We start from the raw sequence: 24,745 nt of genomic DNA, 5'->3' as shown, positions 1-24,745 counted from the left end.
TAAAATAAGTTATAATTTGTGTGCTAAATAGTTAAGATATTTTATTTTTAAATTAGAAATAGAAATGAATATTTATTTTTTTAAATATATTTTTAAATATTTCTTAAATTTAATTTAAAAAGAAAAAGAAAATTGCCACAAATACCACATCCATAGTACCACTTTTTATGTCTACATTAATCACTTTTACCCTCACTTTTAATGAAAAGTAAAAGACACTTGTACCCCCTACGGTTAACTAATCTAGACTGAGGTTTTATAGTTGAGGGGTGTGGTAGGGTCTTTGGAATATGAAATTTAGGATTCTAATAAGTATATAAATAAATAATATATTTTTAAAAAAAATTAAAAAAAAAAACAGTTTCAAACATAATTATCGATTTTCAAAAAGAAAATTTGAAAAAAGTAAAAAGAAAATTCTAAAAAAAAAATCATTAAAAAAATTTATCAAAAATTCAAATTTGAAAAAATATAATTCGAAAACATAAAAAAATATTTAAATAATAATTTATTATATATATAGAAAACAAGGGTATAAGAGTCTTTTACCACTTAATGAAGAAGATATTTTTGAAAATATCTCTTTAGTAGTGGTAAAGATAAAAGTTCCCCTTAAAAAGATTATTAATTTTTGTTTACAATCAAAACCAAACTAAAATTTAGTTTCTAACTTTGTGATAACTAAAATTTTAATTAACTAATTTCGAAAATATATTTTAAGAAGATTATAAAAGATATTGGAAAGATTTTGTTAGACATTTCTTAAGATATTTATTAGTATTTCAAATAAAATAAAGATATTATAATTAAGTTATGTAAAATATAATAAATTTTTTAGGATTGTCCAAATAAAAATATCACACATGAAAGAAGCCATGACTTCTATGTTATATATTTATTCAACCCATCGTTACTGTAATCATATTATCACCTGCAATCACACTTAATAAATATCAAATAATTTTCATATACACTGTTTTCAAATAAATGATCAACATAGACAAATCTAATAAAATTCATATATGTTCGTCTGATTTAGATATGGCTTTTACTAATTGTAACAAACGCAATTTACTCATATTAACGCTCTTTAACACTCTTTGAATATTTTATTATTGTAATTTAAATTTTTATTCCAAATAGTTTAACACTTTAAATAATATTTTACTAAAAATTAAAAATAACATTTAATTTTAAATGGGTCAAATGGGTTTAAATTAGTCAAACTGATATTTATGGGTGTAAATGGAGAATCCTAATATACCTTCAAACTAAATGAATCTTAACGAGTTAAGGTTAAATGTGACAGGTTCTAAATAGGGTGTGTTTAAATAAGATAAATTTACTCATTTTAACATCCTTACGAGTTACCATTATTTTCTTATAAATATCACCATCAGAACTTAAAAATCCTCAAACATCGTTATCAGTTATATTTAACAAATCATGTATATTTCATAAAACAAATAACTTTACTAAAATTTTAGAAAAAAAGATCAACAAAAATATATCCAAAATCAAGTATAATAATAAAGCACGAATGAGCCACATGCGTGACCCAACCTGTGTGGCTCTTATGATTCGACAATTATCGTCATTACACATCATATTCGACATAAACCTCTCCACGTACCAGAAACTTGTGACTTGCATGGTTATTAATTCGTGATAAGGCCAGGATCGGAAGAACATGTAGTTTGGCTTCACCAACTTAAGTCACATAACATCAGGGCAGGTACTGAAAAGTCTGAAATAGGGCCACAAATTAAACACAAGAAATGGGAACCTCTTTTTAAGATAGATGGGAGCTACAAAGTTGTGTGTGCAAGAAAGGAAACTACCAAAACAATGCACCAATAAAAAAACAAGTTATTATTTTAGTTCCAGTTGAATCTCAACATCAATAGGGGTCTACTAAAAATAACTCTGTAACATCATTATATAATTTTTTTTCATATTTTTATTTTTTCTTATCATGGGAGAAATCTTCAATACTATATTATTCTTTTCTAACAATAATGGACTATGAAAAAGACAATATATGTATAGATGTGTCAATTGGTTCATCCATCGCCCATTTGAATTGACCACACGGTTTACCCTTCTGGACTATCACTGGTCGATCTGCAATGGAGAATGGTCAAAAAAACATTCATGTCCAATTTGGACATATCCATATATACCCATTTCAATCTAATTTTAATTTTGATCTTTTTTTTTTGTCAACCCAACATTTCAGTTAGGGCTGGCAAAAAACCCAGATCCGAAAAACCGAACCGAACCCGATCCGAAAAAGTAGTACCGAATTCAAACCAAAATTGATTAAATATCCGAATGGGTCTAAAATTTTGGTATTTAAAGAACCGAAACCAAATCCGATCTGAATCGAAATATTTTGGATACCCGAATATATCTGAAATAGATTTATAAACCTATATATTAATTATTTTTTAGATTTAATGTAGATTAAAAAAATCCAAAATATATTTGATACTTTTAACTTATCCAAAATACTTGAAAATATATACAAAATAATCAAAAGTAAATGTCTTAAATAGTTAAAGTATACTCAAAATACCAAAAATACTTAAAATATTTATTTATTCTCTATCTAAATATTCAAACAAAACCAATTTATATGTTAAGTTTAGGTATTTTACATATGTTATTCAAATTTATATGTAATATATTATTTTGTTTATAGATTTTGAGTAATTTAAAATATATAATGAATTTATAATTTTAAAAATAATTTAAATAGGTTATCCGAACCCGAACCCGCAAAAATTCGAACCGAAATTTAAAATATCCGAATGGAACTTAAATCTTTTCCCCCGAAATCCCGAAACCCGAATAGCTCCAACTCATCTGGATACTGCATCAAATCTCCAAAGCAAGTTCTAAATCTCAAGTCTTGACCATCGTGGAGACTTCGCCTTGAACGTGAAGAAAATATTGATACCAACTTCGAATCAAGAGTTAAGCTTTTCTACCAAGAGAGAATCAATCCTCTCAATCAATCAGTATACTTCTCGATGAATCAGAAGGAGAAGAGCTTTAAAGAAACTTTGTTATGAGTCACCAATATCAGAGAGAAGTAAAGATTGATAAGCAGCTCTGGATTGATTGAAACTTACACATCAAAATCGCCTAACCAAAACTATAATCGCCTAAGCGAAAGAAACATCGATCCTAAGACCGAAAAATATTTTACAACAAAAGATCGATTCAATTATTGAATCAATGAAAACTTCATCTCTCCAACCAAAACAGTGATATAAAATTTTCCTTTAAAACCGTTAAATAGATTATGTATGCATCATCTAGATTCTTTCAAAGGGAAAGGCTTCCTGGCCTCGTACACAAAATTTTCATTTTTACAGTTATAATATATATTTTAATAAAATTTGTAACATAATGAAAATTTCCTTAAAATTACAACGGCTAATTAATAGATATTTTTCCTCAGGAATCCGTTAAAATTGTACACCCATAGATATTTACCGACAATTACAGTTTCGTCGAGAATTGAGACAAAATTTTTACGAAAGCTCAACTTTGAGTTTCTTCGGTATTTTTCGGTAATTCTTTAGTTATTTTTTGAAGAATTGCATTTTGTCAGAATTTTTGTCCATTTTTTTTTTGTAGTGTTAGTGTTTCTTTGACGGTAAGCAATGGGAACAAGATATTGTCTTGCATGATGTATGCTGATATCACTTTTAGGAGTTGAGTTTTCAAAACCTTCTCTCCATCTAGAGTTACCGTGCCTCTCAAGGTATTCACTCTTCCCACGAGCATGGACTTTCCGACTTCCCTTTCACCGAAAACAACTAGGATATCGCCGTAGCAAACATCACTGGAAACATCATTGAGTAGAGTTTCTACTGAAGTGGCCTTTCCCCGGACATCTTAATTAAGATTGTTGAAGGTTTAGACAAACGAGACCGCCTTTGAGATCTTTCAAGAGTTTGCCAAGTGTTGGCGACTCGTATGTTACCGCGGTCGGGAGAGATTTCTTGGGATTATACTGCAACATGTGGCTTCTTCACGACTAAGCTGATGGTAGCGTTGGGTAGAAGCTGAGTACTCGATTTTCGGTATATTTGGTATTCGGCTTCGCTTATACGAATAGTAAAATTTTGCACTTGTACTCAGTTTATTAAAAAGAATATAACTCAAAACTTCGAGTCAAATGAAAATATGACCCTTTTTTAGGAATTTTCATTTTTTTGTTCGCCCCAAAAATTTAAATTATTCACAAAAATACCATTACTTTTTTTTCTTTTTTTTCTTTTTTCGAAAGATTGTTTTATTCAGTCATCATCATATTTAGCCCTGGGCATTCTGATATTCGGTTCGGGTTTAGGTAGAATCCGTTCGGTTCCGAGACTATCGGATAAATGATTTATATACCTAATGGTACTTAAGAGATTTTGATTCGATTTTGGTTCGGGTTTTGTCGGTTTCGGATCGGTTCCGGATAACCGATATGAAACAAAAAACCGAAATAAAACTAAGAACCGAAATGAAACAAAAAGTCTGAAATGAAAGAAGACAAACATGCATCTGTTTTAACGTTTAAAGACAAGCACAAAATCAATCACAAACCATAATTCAAAGTTAAAATCATTTAAACTGTAACACCAAATAGTAAATAAGATAAAACAACATTCAAGGCTTCAAGGAAATGACAAAAATTCAAAATGGAACACCAAATAGTAAATGAGATAAAAACAACATTCAAGCTTGAGCAAGCTTGAGACTCAGGTTGTCGAGATTAATGGCACACATACTTCAAACCTTAAGCTCCATGGTTGTTAAAATCAGGTTCAAATTCTACACCACAACAGAAAACATAAAACTCACGAGTTAAACATTTAAAAGAAAATGCAGATATCAAAATAAGTGAAGAATTGAGTTGTTTACCTCTCATAAGATCATACTGATCCTTCACAACTGCAAGGAGTTGTTCAATTGTGAACACACCTTTTTCATTCATATGGATTTCACACTTCAACCACTGTTCAGTACACATCAACACTTCAATCATATAATGTGTCAAACAGCTTCTAGATGGATCTAACACTCTCCCACTAGTGCTGAAAGCTGATTCTGAAGCGACTGAAGACACTTGAACTGCAAGAATATCCTTAGCAACTAAAGACAAAATAGGGTACTTGGGACTGTTTCTCTTCCACCATGAAAGGACATCATAATCAGAATCTTTCATAAGGTTCGGCTTCTCCACATCCTCCTTTAGATACAACTCCAACTCACTTGATGTATCTTGAGTTCATGTCTGTTGTACAAGCTCTTCATAAATATTATCCATACAAACAATTTCTCTTTCACTTTCTCGCTCAATATATGTGTGCTTGAGTTACCATTGTCATCAATACACCAACCACCATGAACAACCAATTTCACGCTCAAAATCCACCTAAAATTGACATCTACATCTTCATATCCTCATTTCTTACACACAAACAAGTTCTCTTCCACTTTCTCTCTCATTTTACAAGATTAAACTCGTAACAACATGGAAATAAAGAGAAGATGGTCTATTTGTCCAAAAAAAAGAGAAGATGGTCTCATTCAAGATTAAAGATGTCAAATGGTTTGTGATTGTTTACAAAAATATATTATAAAAATAATGTTAAAAATAATATAATATAAAACTTAAATAATGATAGAAATTCAAATTTCTAATATTATTAAACGAAACTTTAGTTTTAATACTTATATTCAAATCAGCCATGTTTAATTTCTTACAATACATAATTTAAAAATAAAAAAATTATAATATTAGTATGACTGAAAACTAATAGGTCTATATGGCCCATCGATTTGTTTGGTTAACTTGATTTATGATAGATGATAATCTGGAAAAATTATCTGGTGCAGATATGCTATCATGTCCTATGTGATTGAGAGAACAAAAAGCAAGACAGATGAATTATGTAAACTATTTTTCGAAGCCCACCATTTGATATTGTTGCTTACATCCATGATCTCATAAGCATGCGCTTGGTACCATTGCTTCTGCCTCTAAATTCGGTCATGCCATCCCTAAAAGAGATGACCCCAGTCAAGACGATCACTTAAAACCCATCCATCGTTAGTATTGGAAGCAGTATCATAGTTGCACTTCACCATACCGTCAATTGGACGTTCCCAATTTGTATGTGATAACAAAAAGCTCAACATCAATTTGTTAATGAAGTTATAACTGTAGTCTTCACCCATTCATCCACCTCTGCAAATTGTGTAGATGAATTTGTATAGAGTTTGTGAATTTTAAAAGTTGATAGATATGGATTGTAAAATTTATATATATTGACTTATGAAATTTGATCATAACTTTTTTGGATTAGTATATATTTTCATGAATTTGTATTACGTATTTTCTATCATTCTTTTTGTAAAGTAAGTATACAATTTATTTATTTTCTAAATCATATAGCATTATTATTTATTTTTTTATTTCAAATTAAAAAGAAAATAATAGCGATAAATACAAAATTGAAATTTTTTTCTTAAATAGCTATTTTAAAGTTTTTGTCACAAAGAGAGTATTCAAAGAGAAAAATGACCAAAAAATCATGAAAAAGACAAAAGACAATTTTACCCTTTGTTTTATATATACAAAGAGAGTATTCAAAATGTTAATATATTCTACCCGCAGATCCGAGAGTAAAATTTAGGTACTTCTTAATTTTATTAACAATACCTAAAATAAAAGTAATTTTTTCTTACATGATTGGTAAATGTTTAGCTGAATTCCAAAGTAAATGATTTTTACGCTAAAATATTTATTCTATACATACAGTCATACCCTTAGTATTATTTTCCATATAAAAGTATTTTAAACTCCATAGAAACTAGATGTTAACAAAATCTCATGGACATTGATAACAGTTAATTTGAATTTTTTTTATAACAAATACTCAATCCACGGCAGTAGATTTCATTTAAGATTTGAATTCCATTAATTTCCATTCATACTCCATCTTTTCTTCTAAAATGAAGTAAAAATGAATATGGAATAAAAAATGATCTAAGACAACTCCATATTTTACTCTATAATGAATTTTACACTATAAATGGAGTAATCTATTTTTTGTTTGTTCATCACTCTATTATGGAGTGGAAAATAGAGTAGGGTTAGAGCAATTTTATTTCATTTTCAGTTTTACTCCATTTTGAAAGAAAAAAATAGAATTTTACATTGGAGATGCTCTAACATCTCCTTGTTATATGATAACTTTATTTTAGTGAATAGTGAATGGAACAGTTGTAACACTTCTAATAACATAAAAAAAAAATTGTTTAAAGATTGTGAGGAGGACTGTGAGGGCGACATATATGCATTGAAGTAAAGGTTGTTATTTAAAAATATGTTATATGATATATATAGAAGATCTATTAGATAAAATGACATAGCTTACTTTTCGTCGTTCAACGAATTGCTTCTATCTCCAAATGCAGAGACGACTCTCTTCTTCTTTGATTTCTTATTTGTAAGATACTTACATAAATGACTTGGAAAAGTATATAAAGTATAGAAAAAAATACACAGAGATGATGAAAATAAAAAGAATACATAGAGATAAAACGATCATAATAAATCTTACTACTATTAGTATACAAAAAAAAACAAGAAATAAAAACACCGTTCGAGAAGCTAATATTTAAAAGTTTAAAGGTTCACATAAATATGTAGCTAACGCACATACTTATTCGTGTGGGGACTACTACCTCACGTCCTCTTATTTTTTCTCCCAAACAGTAAAGCAAAGTAAAACAAGATCCTGAAAAAGAGGCCACAAGCAAACGTAATCCACAAGCAATCCCACTTACTCAATTGAGTAATACTTTGCTGTGCAAGTAAGTCAGAGCCAGTCCTTAAGCATGTTGACTCCGTTATCCTCTTCCTTAGAGACATTCCCAGAGTTCGAAGGAGCTTAACCTTTCCCGAATCAGACACTCCTCCGATAAGAGTACCATCAAACACTTGAACTCCCTTAACAAAGCAACGAGACGGGTCATCAAACTCGTTGATTAATACAGCCTCGTAGGGAAACTTGAGCAGTGAAATGTAATGGAACCACATCCAGTAGATTGGTATACGATCTCGGTTCACGTAGAACCCACTCAAGAGTAAACAGTATGCGAGGTAGGATATTGCGACCATGTAACTTAACATGATGTTGGGAAGAACACCAGATATGAAAGTAACAACAGATGCTCCCGACCAAAACGAAGCGTAGATTATGAGGACATAGAAGAAGAAACCTTGTAACCCACCGTTCAAACCAACGGTCCAGAATGTGATGGAGGCAAATACTATGGACGGGGCTATTAACTGAGGCATGGTCACTAGAGAATGAGATATGACGTATGAAGATGTTCTGTAAGCGTTGTGTGCTGTCTCTCTTAAGAAGATATAACGTTCTTGGATAAAAACAGGGACGTTGTCTAAACAGCAATAGAACATTGTGGGTACCACGAATGCGAAAAAGGTTAACCTCTCTTGTGCACCTCTTGGAGTGTTGTCTAGCTTCCAGTACACAGTGGCTAAGAGAAAACCAGTCACCATGACGGTAGCTATCCTTGTTCCGACAAGCTCAGGCATCCGAATCCAGTTTTTCATGTAACGTTTGGCTAAGATGAATGTTTCAAACAGTGACGGGTTTGCGTATGAAGATACTGTCTCCATGGACAAGAGGTTCGATCCAGATGAGCCGGAGACTAGTTTGCCTCTAGAAACGCTTGCATCTATTGCTTCTTTTAAGGACAAGGATTGGTCAGAACCAGTTTGTGTCGTGTCTCGAGCGAATATCGTTTTCTGCCACTTTTCGTTGAACTCTACTAGCTCTCTGGTTCCTTCGTTGGGCTCTCTTTCAAGCTCTCGAACTAGGTCAAGTGCGAACTCAGTGATGTTCTCTCTCTCCGGGATGGGATGACCAAAGTCGGAGAAGAAAGAAGGAAGATTTGCCGGAGAACCGTTGAACACACTCTTGCCTCGAGATAAGATGATAAGACGGTCAAGCAAATCTAGTATTCTAGCACTTGGTTGATGTATCGACATAATTACGATACTGCCACTCTGAGCTATTCTCTTAAGAACTTGCACCACCATAAATGCGTTGGTGGAATCCAACCCGGACGTAGGTTCGTCCAGGAACAAGACGATAGGGTCGTGGATAATGTCCATACCTATTGTATAAAAATTTGAGATGAATAAATTTTATTTTCATTCAAAAAATAATAATAGTATCATACCTATTATAAAAAAGTTATGAGATGAATAAATTTTACACTCATTCAACAAATAATAATAATGTCATACCAATATAAAAAAGTTATGAGATGAATAAATTTTACACCCATTCAAAAAAAAGTCATACCTATTGACACGCGCCGCCGTTCTCCACCGGAGACTCCACGGTGTCCTTCATCTCCTATTCTTGTATCCGCCGCGTTTCTGAGCCCTAGTTGGTCTATTAGGGCTTCAACACGTTCCATTTTCTTGGACTTGGACAAGCTTCTCGGGAGACGAAACTCAGAAGCGAACATAAGTGTTTCTTTAACGGTCAGCATGGGAAACAAGAGATCGTCTTGCATGACGTAAGCAGATATCACTTTCAACAAACTGGATTGCAAAACGTTATCTCCGTTTAGTGTGACGGACCCTCTAAGACTCTCCTTTGCAACACGTCCCGCTAATGCATCGATCAACGTGGACTTTCCAGCTCCACTTGCACCGAGAACGGCGAGGATATCGCCATCGCATGCCTCACCGGAAACATCATCGAGTAGAGTCTTCACCGAAGTGGACGAGAAACCAAACCGTTGGCGAAGAGTGACACTGTATTCGAGGTTGTTGAAGGCTAAGACGAACGGTACAGCTGGTGGTACGTGTAAAGCATCGATATCTATTATGTGATGGGAAGTATCATCGCTTTTGGTGACGGAGTTGGAACCTTCCTTCCGGAAACTGTCGCAGTCTTTCAGTAACTCGACGAGCGTAGGTGATCCGTCGGGGAGGATGTACGGTGGTTCCTCCATAACACATGGCATGGTAATTTTTCTAGCACTCATTGGCAAGTTCATCATTCGGCGTTTTTTATAGACTTTTGAATCAAACTGATGATGACATTTGAATTATAAAGTTCATCGAACTCTTTTATAATGATGGATGTGTAACTAGTTGTTGGGTTCAATATTTATAAAAATCCATGTGGTTTCTTTAAAAGTAGAATAAGAATAAATTAATAATTATAGTTACATTAATTATCTTTAATCTCTATTTTTAAAACTAGCTAAAATTATATGAAATTGGTTCTTGAGTTTTTTGGTGGGATTTTCTAGTGAAGCTGCTCTCAACCAACTAGCCTATCTAACTTTCTATCATCCATTTTAGTTTCACTTTAGAAACAAATGTTAAGAAACTTTATAACAATTCTGTTGGAATTTCTCTAAAGACCATTTTTTATATTAAAAATAAAATTTATACACGTACAATTAGTTTTAATATATTTTATAATAATTTTTATATCATATGGTAAAAATGTAAAGAAAACTTTATTTTTTCTTCTATATATAAAAGACATGCAAATAGATTGGAGAAATTTTACATTTATACACTATTATAAAACAAATATAGAGATGAGTTAAAATACTCTTAATAAGTTAGAAATTGGTAATCACACGACGATGGTCTAATGACAGACGAGTTTTGGGTTGGTAAGTAATCTGAAAGCATTCCTCTACACTCAATCCTATGGTCATGCTCATGCATGTGGATATAAGTTCATTGTTTATAACTTACTTGAATATCTGGAGAAAGAGCATATCCGCCTACTACACTTTTTTTTTAGAATTAGTCTAGATTTTTCTATAGATTGAGAATACATCTAGGTTAATAAAAAAAATTAGATATTGGTGTTTTGACTGCTAGAAGAAATAAAAAATACTAATATAATTTGTGTGATGCGTGAGGGAGCCACGAAGCAGCAAGTTCATGTGTGGGTCTCGTAAGATTTAATATCGATATAAATGTATCAGATGACCCATAATCATGAGCTGCGTGTTTATATATTTGTAGATTCAAAGGCTTGTAAGTCAATGCTCAGTATGGCTTCTCCAACTTTAATTCGCAATCAAAGTTTACCTACCATGCATTTTAAATGGGGACATCAACCAAATTGTATTCACAGCGATGTTTTCTATAAAGATCCACGATTCTTTTGTGACATGTTTCTCCATAGATCCACGATACTTTACCGTCCATAAATAGTAAAAAAATTTGTTGGCACCAGAACTTCAACGGTTGGAATTTTTGTTTGAGTTACTATTATCATCCAAGGCCGTTATTAGGGAATCTGTATTGGGAGTCCCTTAAAGCATCTTTTAGGGGAAGGGGGTGGAAACCGAAGAAGAAATAAAAGAGAAAAACCCTTAATTAAGAGCTGTCTCTTACTCTCCAATGACAAAAAAAAAAAGCAAAAAAAGGAACTCTCTCTCCCTCTCTCTTCATCCCACCAATAAAGATGCCTTTACATTCTACTTTTAATGTTGTGCTTCAATCGGATATATTTATATATTTTTCTTCTTCTAGAACTGAAGCTTTAAATATGGTTTCCCAAGTCCCAAATGTGAATAGAGTGATACGGAGGGTCCCGTGAGGTCCGCTCTGAAAGGTTCACCAGATCTTTTGTCAATAGTGGCTGCTGATTCTAGCTATATTTTTTAACATTGGATATTACATCTATCTTATTAAAACTCAAGTACAAAATTGGAGTGTTTGGAGACTTGAATAGGATTATTAAAAAAATTTAGAGTGTTTGGAAACATGAATTGTAGTCTTTTAAAAAAAAATTAATTTTGTTTGGAAACAATGATAGTAGTATTAAGAAAAAAGTAATGGGCTTATGTAATTAAGAAAAATTAAAAGTCCATCATATTATAAGAAACTATCTATCTGGGCCAGATTTAAAATATACGAAAACGGGTCAATCTAATTGTCTAAAACTTTTTCTTTTCTAAACTAACCATAAAACAAAATTTAAACTTTATACACATATTTCAAATCAAAATAATAATTTAAAGTTGATTTATATCAAAAATTGATTAAAAAATAATACATATATTCAAAAATGGATTTTTACTAAACTTTTTTTCAATAACCATTATAAAAAAATGTTGTCAATATATATAATAAAAATACAATACAAAGCCCAATTTGAAACACCAACTCAAATTATGGTTTTTATATTTCATATTAAGTTTTAAAAATATAATATATGTAATTATTTATATGATGGTACGTATAAAATACGATTAATTATATAATGACAGTATACGATATATAATAATGAATAGGGATGGGATTTCGGGCACCCAAACGGGTTTGGTTCTGATCGGTTTGTGTTTTGGGTTTTCGGGGTCAAAGATTTAAGTCCTGTTAGGATGTTTCTAAATTTTGGTTTGAGTTTGATTCGGATCTCTGCGGGATTGGTTCGCGTTTGGATAATCCATTTAAATTATTTTAAAAGTTTTAAATCATTACCTATTTTAAATTTCTCAAAATATATAAATAAAATAATATATTACCTATAAATTTGAATAACATATGTCAGAATACCTAAGCTTAACATATCAATTGGCTTGATTTAAAATTTTGGATACTGAATCAATAATTATTTTAAGTATTTTTGGTGATTTGAGTATACTTTAACTATTGTAGATATTTACTTTTGACTATCTATATATATATATATTCAAGTATTTAAACCAATTTAAAAGTATCATTCTTAATGTTTTATATACGTTAAATCAAAAAATAATTAATATATACAAGTACATAAATCTATTTTTAGATAAATTCGGGTACCCGAATACTTCGGTTCGGATCAGATTTGGTTCTCTAAATAACAAAATTTTGAATAATTTGAATATTTAATCAATTTATGTTCGGGTTTGGTAATATATTTTCGGATCGGTATCGGTTCTGTTTCTTGGATTCATTTTGTAAAACCCTAATAATTACATGAAAAAACAAATATCAACATATTTTTCAAAATATATACCCGCGCGCCTGCGCGGGTCAAAATCTAGTTACACATTACACTTGGAACGACATGTTCTTTCTGCAGTAAACAATCACAACGAACAGCTCTGCCTACAGAGTTCGGAAACCTTCGATAAGGTTTGCATCATATAATCTTCAAGAAATTGTATAGTCTAAAATGTGAATTCCAAACTTGGATGTAGAAACTTTTAAACCTTAGTTGACTATTTAGCCATTAATCTTCGATTTTGTATTAAGATAAATTACATATTTTAAAATTATGATATTGTTACGGTAACATTTCCAATGAAAATAGGTTAATATTTAAGAACTACAAAAAATCCTCGACGTTCAACTTATTGTTTACAACAAGATGCAGCTGCGGTTGATGCTGTGGTGCAGCAACGATGTTGCATAAGACGAACAAAGCCCTCCTACCTGATGCGTACGGAGAACATCTTTGCTGTGGCACACTAAGAACCACTTTTAGTATCAAAGAATGCATATTGGGAACATATTCATATATCTTTTACAAAAACTCAGAAATCCATATTATTTACTTAAGAAAATTCTTAAGAATGTACGTCTAAGAAACATATATTAAATCAGTCGACCTTAATCAAAATCACAGTCCTAATCTACCAATTTATAAACGCCAAAACATTGACATCGCAGACTCTCTAGTACTGCTAAGTGATGTCACACGGCGGTGCTTGGCTGCAGCTTGGGGATCGATCTCACTGATGGTGTGTCGGGGGCGACACAAAGGCAACGTTATGGTGGCACGAGCCCTGTCTGATTTTAAATTTTCATATAGAAACTAGTATAAAATCTAAGAACCGCCCCACTTAAAAAACTAGACATACTGTAAAAAGGTCATCTGCCCCATCTAAATGTAGTCCTAGATCCGCCCCTGGGTGTATCCATATCATATATGGTATATGGTGGTATCAGGATTAAGGAAGCTCTTAGTAATGACATTTTGTGATGGGGGCGTATAGTTCGCTACGTTCATGTACTAATACACTAGACTTGGTGTTGACAGGTTGCAACTCCATATACAAAAACAGAAAAGAAGTACTAAAACATGAAGGAGCCACATGGTTATAATACGTACGTAACCTAACCTGTGCGGCAACCATTATCTTCATCACTTATAACGCATCATTTTCCACATAATGTATATATATATACGTGGTTACATAAAAAAAAATATATATATATATATATTTACATATATACGTGTGGTTATTAAATTCGTGATAAGGCTTCGAAGAAAATGCAGCTTGGCAACTCCAACTCAAGTCACATCTAAGTTTGGTACACCATCAGGGCAGGTCCCGAAATAGGGCCACGAACGGAAAAAAAAGGCATGAGAGCCTCTGTTTAATGTTGTTTGACATGGATGGAAGCTACAAAGCTGGGAGCCAGAAACAAAACAATCAAACCAATAAAATAACAAACGAAATGTTTTTATTTAGCTCTGGTTGAATTCTTTTAATCAATTAGGGTTAAGTATAAAATATGTTTCGTCATATCATTATAAATTTTTTCTCTATATCTTTGTCGTGGGTAAAAAATCTTCAAATTTATTTTAACCTTCTTTTAACAAGTTATTACACTAATTGTCATTCCAATTTTTTCACTCACCTTAACAACTTCATAAATTATATTACCACAATAATACATTACATCATTAATTATATTACCATAATAATAGTGCATATTTTTATTTATTAGTTAATCAATATTAACTTTGTGCTAGAGATGTCAAACAGGTTTACGCATCCCGTTTTGTTCCGTATTGCGGTGGGTTAGTCGTCGAGCGGATCACAGCGGGCATGTCTCGCATGGGCTGCGGTCTTCAAAATGATGGCCCAAACCCGTACAACAGAATATATAGGCCTTCGCAGACCGTTCCGCGGGACGTCTCCTTATCAAACCGCCTGCTACAGCTTCTTTCATGAATGTTCAAGTAGAAGAGTTGTGTAAAAGAGTTGAAGAGAGCTCATTAAGCTTCACAAAAGTCTTATCAAAATCAATGTCACAAAGCTCCGTTAGTGCTTGCATTCTTGAGTTAAAAGTCTTCTTTTGTTATCAGCATAAGCTTTTGTTAAGTTTGAATTTGATTGAGTTATTGTCTTTATAATAATTTGGCTCAAGTATTGTATGTCTTCATCAAACCATCTATCTTTTTAATTATTTGGATTGCAAAAAAATTTCTGAAACACTTTGCCAAATTATACAAGTGATGTGATATACAACTAACTTTTCTCTTAAACAACACCATTGTAATTAAATTTAATTAATTAAGAAAAACACCACTTCACAGTACTGAAAATAAAACCAATCAACTTAAACAAGAAATATCACATTGTAATAAAAATAATTCATAGTTGTGTGTAATAAAAAGAGAAAACCAAATCAAAACTCCACCAGAGCTCCAATTGTCATTGCTGGAGCTGGAGCCGTCATCGCCGGAGCTCGAATCATCATCACTAAAGCTCGAATCATCATCGCCGGAACTCATGTTTTCTGGGAGAAAATCACAAGAATCGCTTTCTTCTCACTCTCCTTCTCGTTTTTTCGGGTAAAATAAGAATTGAAGAAAAATATATGGGTTCATGTAATCCCGCATGACCCGTTTCGGCCTATCCTGCAAAAGACCCAGTCCGGAAAAGACATGTCCCACGAGACCCCCAAATATACGGGCCTAAAAAACCTCGTCCCAATACCGTTCCATGACAGTCCTACGGGCCTGGCCAGCGGTCCACATCCATGATTGTCATCTCTACTTTGTGCCAATTATAAAAATAAAAAAATGTAAAAAGAACCGGGTTTTACATATGGTTAAAAGTTCGGGTTAATATATTTTACTCAAACTTTTTTCTATCTTAGTTTCAGTCGGTGAAAAGCTATGTATCCAAACACATAATTCAAAACATTTTTTATGTGAAAAATAATAACTTAAATTATTTATTTTGTTAAATAATTCTCTAATCAAACTTACCATTATTCTATAAACAGACTATTCTCTAATCATTGTTTACAATAAAATGAAACAGATTTATTTAAAATGTAGCATACAAACTTTAAATATTATATATTCATGTATATTATTATTTCATTTTACATACAAAATATAAACTAGTTCCCAAAAAAATATACAAAATATAAACTATAAATGTTTTATTAAAACATATAATGTTATTTTGCCAATGTATGTTAAATAATTTGATGATTAATATTGTTCACACATATATATTTGATAATTTAATCTAATATTTCCTCGAAAGTAGACACAAAAAAATTTTATCTTATAAAAACTTAAAGACATATATATTTATTTTATTAAAACATAAGTAAATTTTATTTAACATAAAATATTTTATTTTGGAAAGATTGATTTATTAATATACATAAACATAATAATTGATATTTTAGTTTATAAATAAATGCATCAAATGGTTAGTGTAATTAAAAATTACTAATTGATGAATATGTTATATCATTTTGATTGGTTTAGTATCCTACCACAATATGAGAAACCAATAAATTACAGACAATTAAAAAATGTCGATCTATCATAAATTTTAGATACTATAAATAAAAACAAACATCATATGGATGCATATCTGTGCAATCATTACATTTTTGTGCTATGATAATTTTTATATGTTTATTTTATTAAAATAAATTCAAAACTCTAGTATGTATTGTTTTTCTAACAATAAGAGCCCATAAAAATGAGGACCAAATTAAGATCTATGCATGCACTATCTAGCTTAGTTTGATGGATGCAAACCTTTTTCTTATGTGTAAGTGTTAAAATTTATATCAAAATTTTTAACTGAACATAGAGAAAACTAAAAACGAAAAAAAAAAACTAAAACTAAAACAATACAAAAGAGCAAGAAGAAGAAGCAACTCCGAATGATCTAGAAGACAATGAAACATATAATACACAAGCTAACCAGATAGAGAAGAAGCAAAAGTTGACCGAAAGTTTGGCCTTGGCACATGGTAAATATATCTTAAATAAAATATGAAACTACTGGTGATCTGGTGGTAGGCAGATTTTGGTTTGCTAAGCAACCCAGATTTAAAAGCACCCTATTACAATTTGTTTTGTGGCCACGCGGATGTGAGTTTATCTTACGGCCTATTTGAATATTCAGAGTGAGAGTTTGTATGTGGACCGCACTACTCCTTTGTAAATTAGTTTGAGCTTTTTTATGGGCCTGAGATAAGTATGAAGCTTCATTCAGTAGAAATTGACTTACCTAAGACGTTACTTTAATTGATTTACATCATTTTTACGCAGTTTTGCAAAGCACCAATCGACAAGAAACCTCAGCCTAGCTACCAACTACCACCGAGGTAGTAAACATAGAGCTGAAACCCGGATACCTCAACTCGCACTAGCAAGCTCTATTTGTGGCGACTCACTAGTCTCAACAAGATCAACGTAAGTCATACATTTTTTGGTTGGTTCGGCTTTAGAAACATGCAAAGAAAAGTAATCAGAAGGCGGTATGCGGTGAAAGCCACGTCTCGACATCACTTTTCCAAATCTGTAAATTTGACAATATACCAGCTCATCACTAAAGCCAAATGGCCAACAATGGTGTTAGGATTATGGCATCAACCAAATTCTGGGTTAAAGCTATGTTTTTGGTATATAACATGTGTTCATCAGTAACCAGAAAATCATCTCCAGTGTCAGGAACTCTTGAAATAAATATTTAACCAATATAATATAAAATTTGAAGATATTTGAATTATATAGTTAAATTTTAGTAGTAAGAGAAAATTAAACCATCTAAAAAGAACACATATATCAGTAATTGTTAATATCGATTTTACAAATTCTCAAATCAGAATCTCTCATCACTCTCATTTATTTTCTCAAAAACTTAAGATATTTTTCATGCTAAGATCATGTGATAACTCCCTAACATAGAAACTTACAAATATGATAAAAAAAGTTCTCAGTAATTAAATTAAATATCAATAAAATAATGAATAGAACTATCAAAATTGGAGAAACTCATACAATAATTACTTTTCAAACCCTATTCATAATAATTTGTGTAAAGGAAAGGAAAATCCTTAACTGTTTAGTTTTTACCATTTAAACTATATACTATTTTTGATCCCAAAAAAAAAAAACTATATATACTATATTACTATTTTATGAGACTGTTAAATTCTCAATTTTACATTCAATACTATTTTTGGTTCTAACGTTTTTCGTACTTTCTCAAAGTTAATAATAATAGCTTCTCAAAGAAAACTCAAAGACACACGAGACGACGTCGCATAAGGACGAAACGATGACAACGCTACCATACGCCGACGTCGATTGCAACCTCAGAGCTTTAGCCGGCCGCGCCGAGGGTTTCGGCCGCTTCGCCGTCGGTGGTCTCCACGGCGATCTCTACGTCGTCACATCTCTCGCAGGTTCGATCGACAATCGTTGAACCTATCCACGAATCTCCGCGTAAGTCGATCTTAATTTCGCTTTCGAATCGATTGTGTGATTGGTTGTTAGATGATGGACCTGGATCTCTCCGCGAAGGAGGTAGGAGGAGAGAGCCGTTATGGATCGTGTTCGCGGTCTCCGGAACTATACACCTCAATTCATACTTGAGCGTCTCCTCTCACAAGACGATCGATGGGAGAGGACAACGGATCAAGCTCACAGGGAAAGGGATAAGGCTCAAAGAATGTGAACATATCATCATTTGCAATTTGGAGTTTGAAGGCGGGAGAGGCCATGATGTCGATGGGATTCAGATTAAGCCAAAGTCTAGACACATTTGGATTGATAGGTGTAGCTTGAGAGATTACGATGATGGGCTTATTGATATCACTAGGCAGAGCACTGACATCACTGTTTCTAGGTGAGGTTAGGTTAGGTTTATGGCTCCGAATGTTTCCAACCGCTCTGTCCCGCACCGCACTTAACAGTAACAAAAATCTCTACATATACCATATATCTATATGTTTTTATAAGTGTTAAGACCGCACTTCAGTTATACCGCTTGTACCGCACCGCTCAATCTGCTGTTACCATTTGGAGCCTATGTTTATGGTTTACTTGTGAGTGTTGTGACTGGTGCTTAGTTTTTGTGTTGTTGGTTTTACAGATGTTATTTTGGGCAGCATGATAAGACGATGTTGATTGGAGCAGATCCTTCTCATGTTGATGATAGGTGTATCAGAGTGACGATTCATCATTGTTTCTTTGATGGAACTAGGCAGAGGCATCCTCGTCTCAGGTTTGGTAAAGTTCATTTGTATAACAATTATACAAGAAACTGGGGGATATATGCTGTCTGTGCCAGCGTAGAAGCGCAGGTAAAAACTCTTACTTTATGTATAGCTGTCTGTTTGTCTAGAAAGCCAATAGCTTTAGGTCATAAAGTTACTTTCTTCAAATCTCAGGTGTTCTCTCAATGCAATATATACGAAGCTGGAGTGAAGAAGAAGACTTTTGAATACTACCCAGAGAAGGTTGGTTCTCTCTTTCACTTGCTTCATCCTCTGCTAGTATTCTTCATTACCAGTATCTTCATCTTATGTAAATGTATTTTTAGGCTGCTGACAGGGAAGAAGTAAGAGCTGGATTGGTTCGATCTGAGAATGACTTGTTCTTGAACGGAGCTCAAGCTTCTTTGTTGACAGGGGCCGGGGGAGAATGTGTGTTCCATCCAAGCGAGCATTACCCGACATGGACCGTGGAGCCTCCATCGGATACTCTCAAGCAAATCATCCAAATCTGTACTGGTTGGCAATCTTTATCCTCTCCTTCAGATCATGGCGTTCCTAAGTAATAGTTGCAATCCGTTTGTTTTGTTGCGTATCCTATTTCGTTTGTTTTCTAGTTATTTGAGGAGTGAACAATGCTTATGTTCTACAACACATTATGCTCTGTGTGATGAGAAACTCAGTTAAATATTTTTAATAATGTAAACAGTTTTGTTTTTATCTTCTTCACTTATTTTTGAACACAATGAAAACAATATTCAGACAGAACTGTAGTGTCTCAGCCTGAAACACACCCAAGTGACATCCATGATGAAGAAGACGAAGATGAAGAGACGGAAGATGAGGCAAGTATTGGTGTTCCATGGAACAGATCAGAGATGTAATTCTCCAAGTTATCTGGCTTGAACCTCACTAGCATCTCGATGTTTCTCTCTTGGCCAAGCATTGGTAAGTACTTCCTGTAAAACTCTCTGTATTCAGGTACAAGCTTCTTTGCTATTGAAACCTTCAATCCATCCCTAAGTTTTGAATCCGATACAACTCTTGATGATTGTTTCATATATGCTTCCTCAAAAGCCGTGTGAAACCTTTTGAAGTATGTTTTGGCCTCCTCTGGTGATAGCTCTGTGGGTTCCTCTGGTAAAGACATGTATACATTGGACCATGCTGCTATCTCGTAGTTGGCAGCGTAAGCGTTTAATTTATCGCTGTGCTTAGTGAGCCAATTATCTCCGAGGAGATCCCTCAGGTGAGTTGAACGAACCGTTTCGATGATGAAGTGAAGGTTGTTTGCAAGGAAGAGGTAGGATAGTGAAACGTCCTTGTAATGCTCTGCTTTGGTGTCTAGCTTGCATAGCAAGACAAGGATGAGCCAAGCGAAATGGACCGAGAGTGCGTGATTGCGCTCTTCATTTTCCGAGACTGGAGTTCTGATGTAAGATTCAAGCGACCCCGTGTTTCTCGGGAGCGGATGGTCTGCAAGGATTTCAGACAAGACACGGCTGTGTTTAGAAAGGGAGGAGATGAAACTCATTGTTGATCTTGTCAGCTTATGAACCCCTCCTCCAGGTGTAAGAGTTTTCGTTGAATCCTTCTGTATGGTTGATTCAAAATCAACGACAGCACTGTGGATTGAAACCTTTAGCTTTTCCAATGATGAGAGCGCCTGAGACTTCACACCGGCTACTGAACCGAAGTGGAATATCATCTCTACGTCCTGCCAGAGATCAGAGATCGCAGCCTGGAGATCCATAAGAGAGAAGATCCTCTCATGAGACTTCTTCTCCTTGGCTACAAACTCAGGGAACTTGAAAAGGTTAGTGGCCGCTTCGTATGCAATCTCGTAAAAGCACGACTCTCTCGTTGAGTTCGAAGCTGAAAAGACATGGTCACAGAGAAGTTTCTCTCCACGGAAGAGCGTGGCAACGCCAATCTTTGCAGCTCTGATCCAGTTCTTGATCATATGCTCGAGCGTGACCCAGTCCGTTCTGTGAAATCTTGGGGCTTTGTAGGTTTCGATCCCAAGCAAGCTCAGCCCTTCATCCACTATCGACTTTCTGATCCTTTTGTAAATCTTTACACACTCTTTTCCGTATCCGCAGCTGATCATACTCTCTGCTATGGCCTTTAAGTCAGACATCACCACAGCTGAAGCTTTCTCAACCTGAGTGATGGACTCACCGGCTTTCTTGATCTCATCTTCATCATCAGATTGCATGATATCTTCAAACTCGGAGTTGCTGGAGATTGAGGATTGACCTGAAACTGATTCAGGGTCAAGCTTGTCTCTGTTTGAAGATAATATCTGGAAGAACTCTTTCTCCAGCCTCGTCATGGCGATTTGCATCAGGGTCTGCGCAAGAGCAAGCTTATGGGATTGAGAGTCTTGGGAGACAAGAAAGTGCATCGCTTTGCGCAGGTCACGGACGCATATGATGAACTCTTTGGCTTCTTTTCTGCTGTGGTTGAACAGAGAGACGATCTTGGTGAAGGAAGGCGTGTTTGGATCCCATTTTCTGATGACGGCTTCTGCTCTCTCCACGGCTTCCTCCATGGAAGACTGAGTAAAGTTCTGGCTCAGAGGAGAAGCTGGGAAAGATGTGAATGAAGAAGGAGAAGAAGGGAGAGACTTAGGAGATGATGAAGAGAAGAAAGCAAACTTGGCCTTTTTCGCCATTGAAAGATGTAAGCTCTCTCTTCTCTTCTTCTTGAATCTTTTGATGGTGTTAACTTGGCTTCTACTCTTTTGATGCTATGAAGAGAAGATGTGTTTTTTAACAAGTTATATAGAGAGATTGGTCTTTGAGTTGACGATGAATGCTTACCTGTGAATATATATAGAACCAAACCAAAAAAATCATTGACTTAGATGTATAAGCCTTAGTTTTTTTATATACTTAGACAATTACATCTAAGTATTATAATAATGACGACAAGGTTTTGCTTACCACGTCTGTAAGTGTTTGACTATTTCATCTTGTCAGTTAATAAAAAAAGTCAATTGTTATTAGGGTTCGGTTATACACTTTTAATCATAGTATTAGTATTTAGTATAGAATGTTACCGTTGCCTTACAAAATATGGTTAACAGAACATTAATCGTTATTTTCGGTTATAGTGGGTTGTAAACAGTAATTCTCTTAACCGTGTATAGCTTTTATATACTTTTTTTTGCCTTGTCTGATTAAAAATTATTTTCCCAATCTCAGTTTCTATCATTAAACTCGAACTATAATACATCAAATGGTGCAAAGTCAATTATAATATTTAATTATTAAAAGTTCAAAGATTCACACATATGCCTTATCAGCTTAACTTTCATATTCAAGTTGGAATATTATATGTACTAGTACACATAATAATGTCATAATCTTTAGTAGTCAAACGAACTTTGAACGTTGAAAACTGGTTGTCAAAAAAAAAAAAAGAAAGAACGATGAAAACTGTACATTCCTTTCAACGATATGATAACATTGTGGATATTCGGATGGTTAAAAAAAAACATTGTGGATATTCGGACAAATGTAAGTAAATTTGCGAGTTTTTTTTGTAACACTAATTTAAGCGTTTAATCTATTCTATTAAAACAACAGTGTAACCAATTGATAAAAGTAGGATCCAGTTAAAAAAAAACTAATTTTTATATAACTGCATCTAATTATATCAAAGCACTAACACGTTCTAATTTTATCTACCAACTAGGTGTACCCCCGTACTGAGTACGGGAAAATAAAATAATAAAATTATTATGTTAAAATAGTATGGTTTTTTTTTTTTGTAACTTAATTAAAATAGTTTAGTGAATGGTAAATTTGGTGATACTCAACGTATTCCAATATTGTTTTCTTTTACGTATTGCGATATTTGTAGACATCATATACTTGACGTTCTATTAGAACAATAATACTATTCTCTTTTTTTGGACGGACAAAGTGATAATAATGTTTTGCTCAAATTCAGTTTTTTTTTAAAATATATTACTTGGTTGCAAGTTTTGTGTAACTTTTTTATAATGGCTCTCTTAAACACTTAGAGATTTAATGCTCGTGAACATTATGATCAAATATACAGGAACTGACTCATGCATTGTTAGTGTGTAATTACATATGCACGAGAAAAATAAAGAAAACAAAAACTCGACTTTTCACAGATTATCTTCTTATTTTATAAATACACAATCTACCTGGAATTCATTTGAGCTCTTGTGCAGAAATTCATAATATAAGTATGGAAAACCCATTTGACTTCAACTCTGTTTGGGGTGTAAAAATTTCGTATAACTTCAATTTTATTAGAGTTCACTAAGGAAGCTGATTCTAGTTACTCTACTTATACATAATTTAAAAATATATTAATTTGGTAAATAAACAAAGAATTACATACTTGTTATTAAAGTAACCTTTCAACATAAAACACAAAATAATGAACTTATAGATGCTTTTTTTTTTTTTTGTAAACTAAACTTATAAATGTTATCATCATGACTTTATTTTATTTTTGGTGCCATAACAAATAAAAAAAATATCAGTCTGAAAGAAACAATACAAAATACCATACTTTCTTGATGATAAAAAGTTAGTGAAATACAATACTTATACCTGGATTTCGATTTTGGTGGTCTTTTCGTTAGACTGTTAAATTTATTTACTCTTTACACATCTTTTGAAGTTCAACAACAATGGCTTCTTCTGAGATATCAGGATGCATGATGGAGGTTTGTGGAATAGAAATTTAAAAATTGTTTTTAGAGAAAAAAGTGTTTTCTATTGAAAGGCAGTCGTATTGTAACATGGAACAACTATAAATGCAAAAATTGTAGTAGCTATTAGGAGATTGGTGGTTAGTGGTGATCATGGAGGTGTGGTGACTGGTGATCGTGGCGAGTGGCGGGATAGACATGAAATATATTTGATTTTTTCCTGTAAATATCTAAACGTACATAATGTGCAAGGTTTTGTTTTTTTTATTCATTTTGTATTTAAACAATTATGTTTTTGTTTTTAAATGATGTGGCATGATATAATTGGTTGGGTGACTAGTGCTTTAGTATATAAAAGATGACAATTATCATTTTTTCTTCGTATAATAATGAGGTAAGCTAGTGAAATGAAACTGTCCTAATTATTCTGAATATAACTGCAACAATTAACGTGTACAGTGTACTCCACTATAATTTATATTTTTTGGTTTACTTTTATCTGTCTTGCACCATATGTATTTTCTTTCTTTTTTCATCATTTGGGCCATTAATTAAATATTTGTTGGCAAAAATGATATTTAAAAAAAAATTATATTTGTGTATTCTTTGTAACCATATTTGTGTATAAATTTTAATCAAAATATATTTTATAAAATAATAGCAATTTAAAAGTTGATCCACCATACGTTCGGCTCTTT

The 24,745-nt window shown here is 33.0% G+C and overlaps 4 protein-coding genes across 4 annotated transcripts in view; 1 reads left to right on the top strand and 3 right to left on the bottom strand.

Annotated features, from left to right (window-relative positions):
• LOC103863213 overlaps positions 1-24,745 on the bottom strand; it is a 743,758-nt gene that overhangs the window by 264,268 nt on the left and 454,745 nt on the right. The window lies entirely within an intron of this gene.
• On the bottom strand, positions 7,539-10,190 carry LOC103863189 (ABC transporter G family member 19). Its single transcript, XM_009140949.3, has 2 exons — positions 9,411-10,190; positions 7,539-9,219 (listed from the first exon to the last, which is right to left on the bottom strand). Exons 1-2 carry the CDS (start codon positions 10,117-10,119, stop codon positions 7,760-7,762), a joined length of 2,169 nt encoding a protein of 722 aa, XP_009139197.1. The 5' UTR covers positions 10,120-10,190; the 3' UTR covers positions 7,539-7,759.
• LOC103863187 (probable pectate lyase 4) lies at positions 18,288-20,072 on the top strand. The gene is made up of 5 exons (XM_009140946.3): positions 18,288-18,538; positions 18,630-18,981; positions 19,228-19,438; positions 19,526-19,594; positions 19,678-20,072. Exons 1-5 carry the CDS (start codon positions 18,412-18,414, stop codon positions 19,912-19,914), a joined length of 996 nt encoding a protein of 331 aa, XP_009139194.1. The 5' UTR covers positions 18,288-18,411; the 3' UTR covers positions 19,915-20,072.
• On the bottom strand, positions 19,942-22,872 carry LOC103863188 (exocyst complex component EXO70H1). The gene has a single exon (XM_009140948.3). It carries the CDS (start codon positions 22,023-22,025, stop codon positions 20,127-20,129), a length of 1,899 nt encoding a protein of 632 aa, XP_009139196.1. The 5' UTR covers positions 22,026-22,872; the 3' UTR covers positions 19,942-20,126.

This window comes from Brassica rapa, chromosome A04 (genome assembly GCF_000309985.2).
Source record: "Brassica rapa cultivar Chiifu-401-42 chromosome A04, CAAS_Brap_v3.01, whole genome shotgun sequence".
Classification (NCBI taxonomy): domain Eukaryota; kingdom Viridiplantae; phylum Streptophyta; class Magnoliopsida; order Brassicales; family Brassicaceae; genus Brassica; species Brassica rapa.
This window is presented reverse-complemented; position numbering and strand designations above follow the sequence as displayed.

Excerpts from the sequence above, each read along its gene's own strand:
- LOC103863189 (XM_009140949.3), bottom strand. The coding sequence starts at position 10,119 with ATGATGAACTTGCCAATGAGTGCTAGAAAAATTACCATGCCATGTGTT. Across the intron at positions 9,220-9,410 it reads ACGGCGGCGCGTGTCAATAG|GTATGGACATTATCCACGAC; the intron begins GTATGACTTTTT and ends TTTATACAATAG.
- LOC103863187 (XM_009140946.3), top strand. The coding sequence starts at position 18,412 with ATGACAACGCTACCATACGCCGACGTCGATTGCAACCTCAGAGCTTTA. Across the intron at positions 19,439-19,525 it reads GTGCCAGCGTAGAAGCGCAG|GTGTTCTCTCAATGCAATAT; the intron begins GTAAAAACTCTT and ends TTCAAATCTCAG. Across the intron at positions 19,595-19,677 it reads TTGAATACTACCCAGAGAAG|GCTGCTGACAGGGAAGAAGT; the intron begins GTTGGTTCTCTC and ends ATGTATTTTTAG.
- LOC103863188 (XM_009140948.3), bottom strand. The coding sequence starts at position 22,025 with ATGGCGAAAAAGGCCAAGTTTGCTTTCTTCTCTTCATCATCTCCTAAG.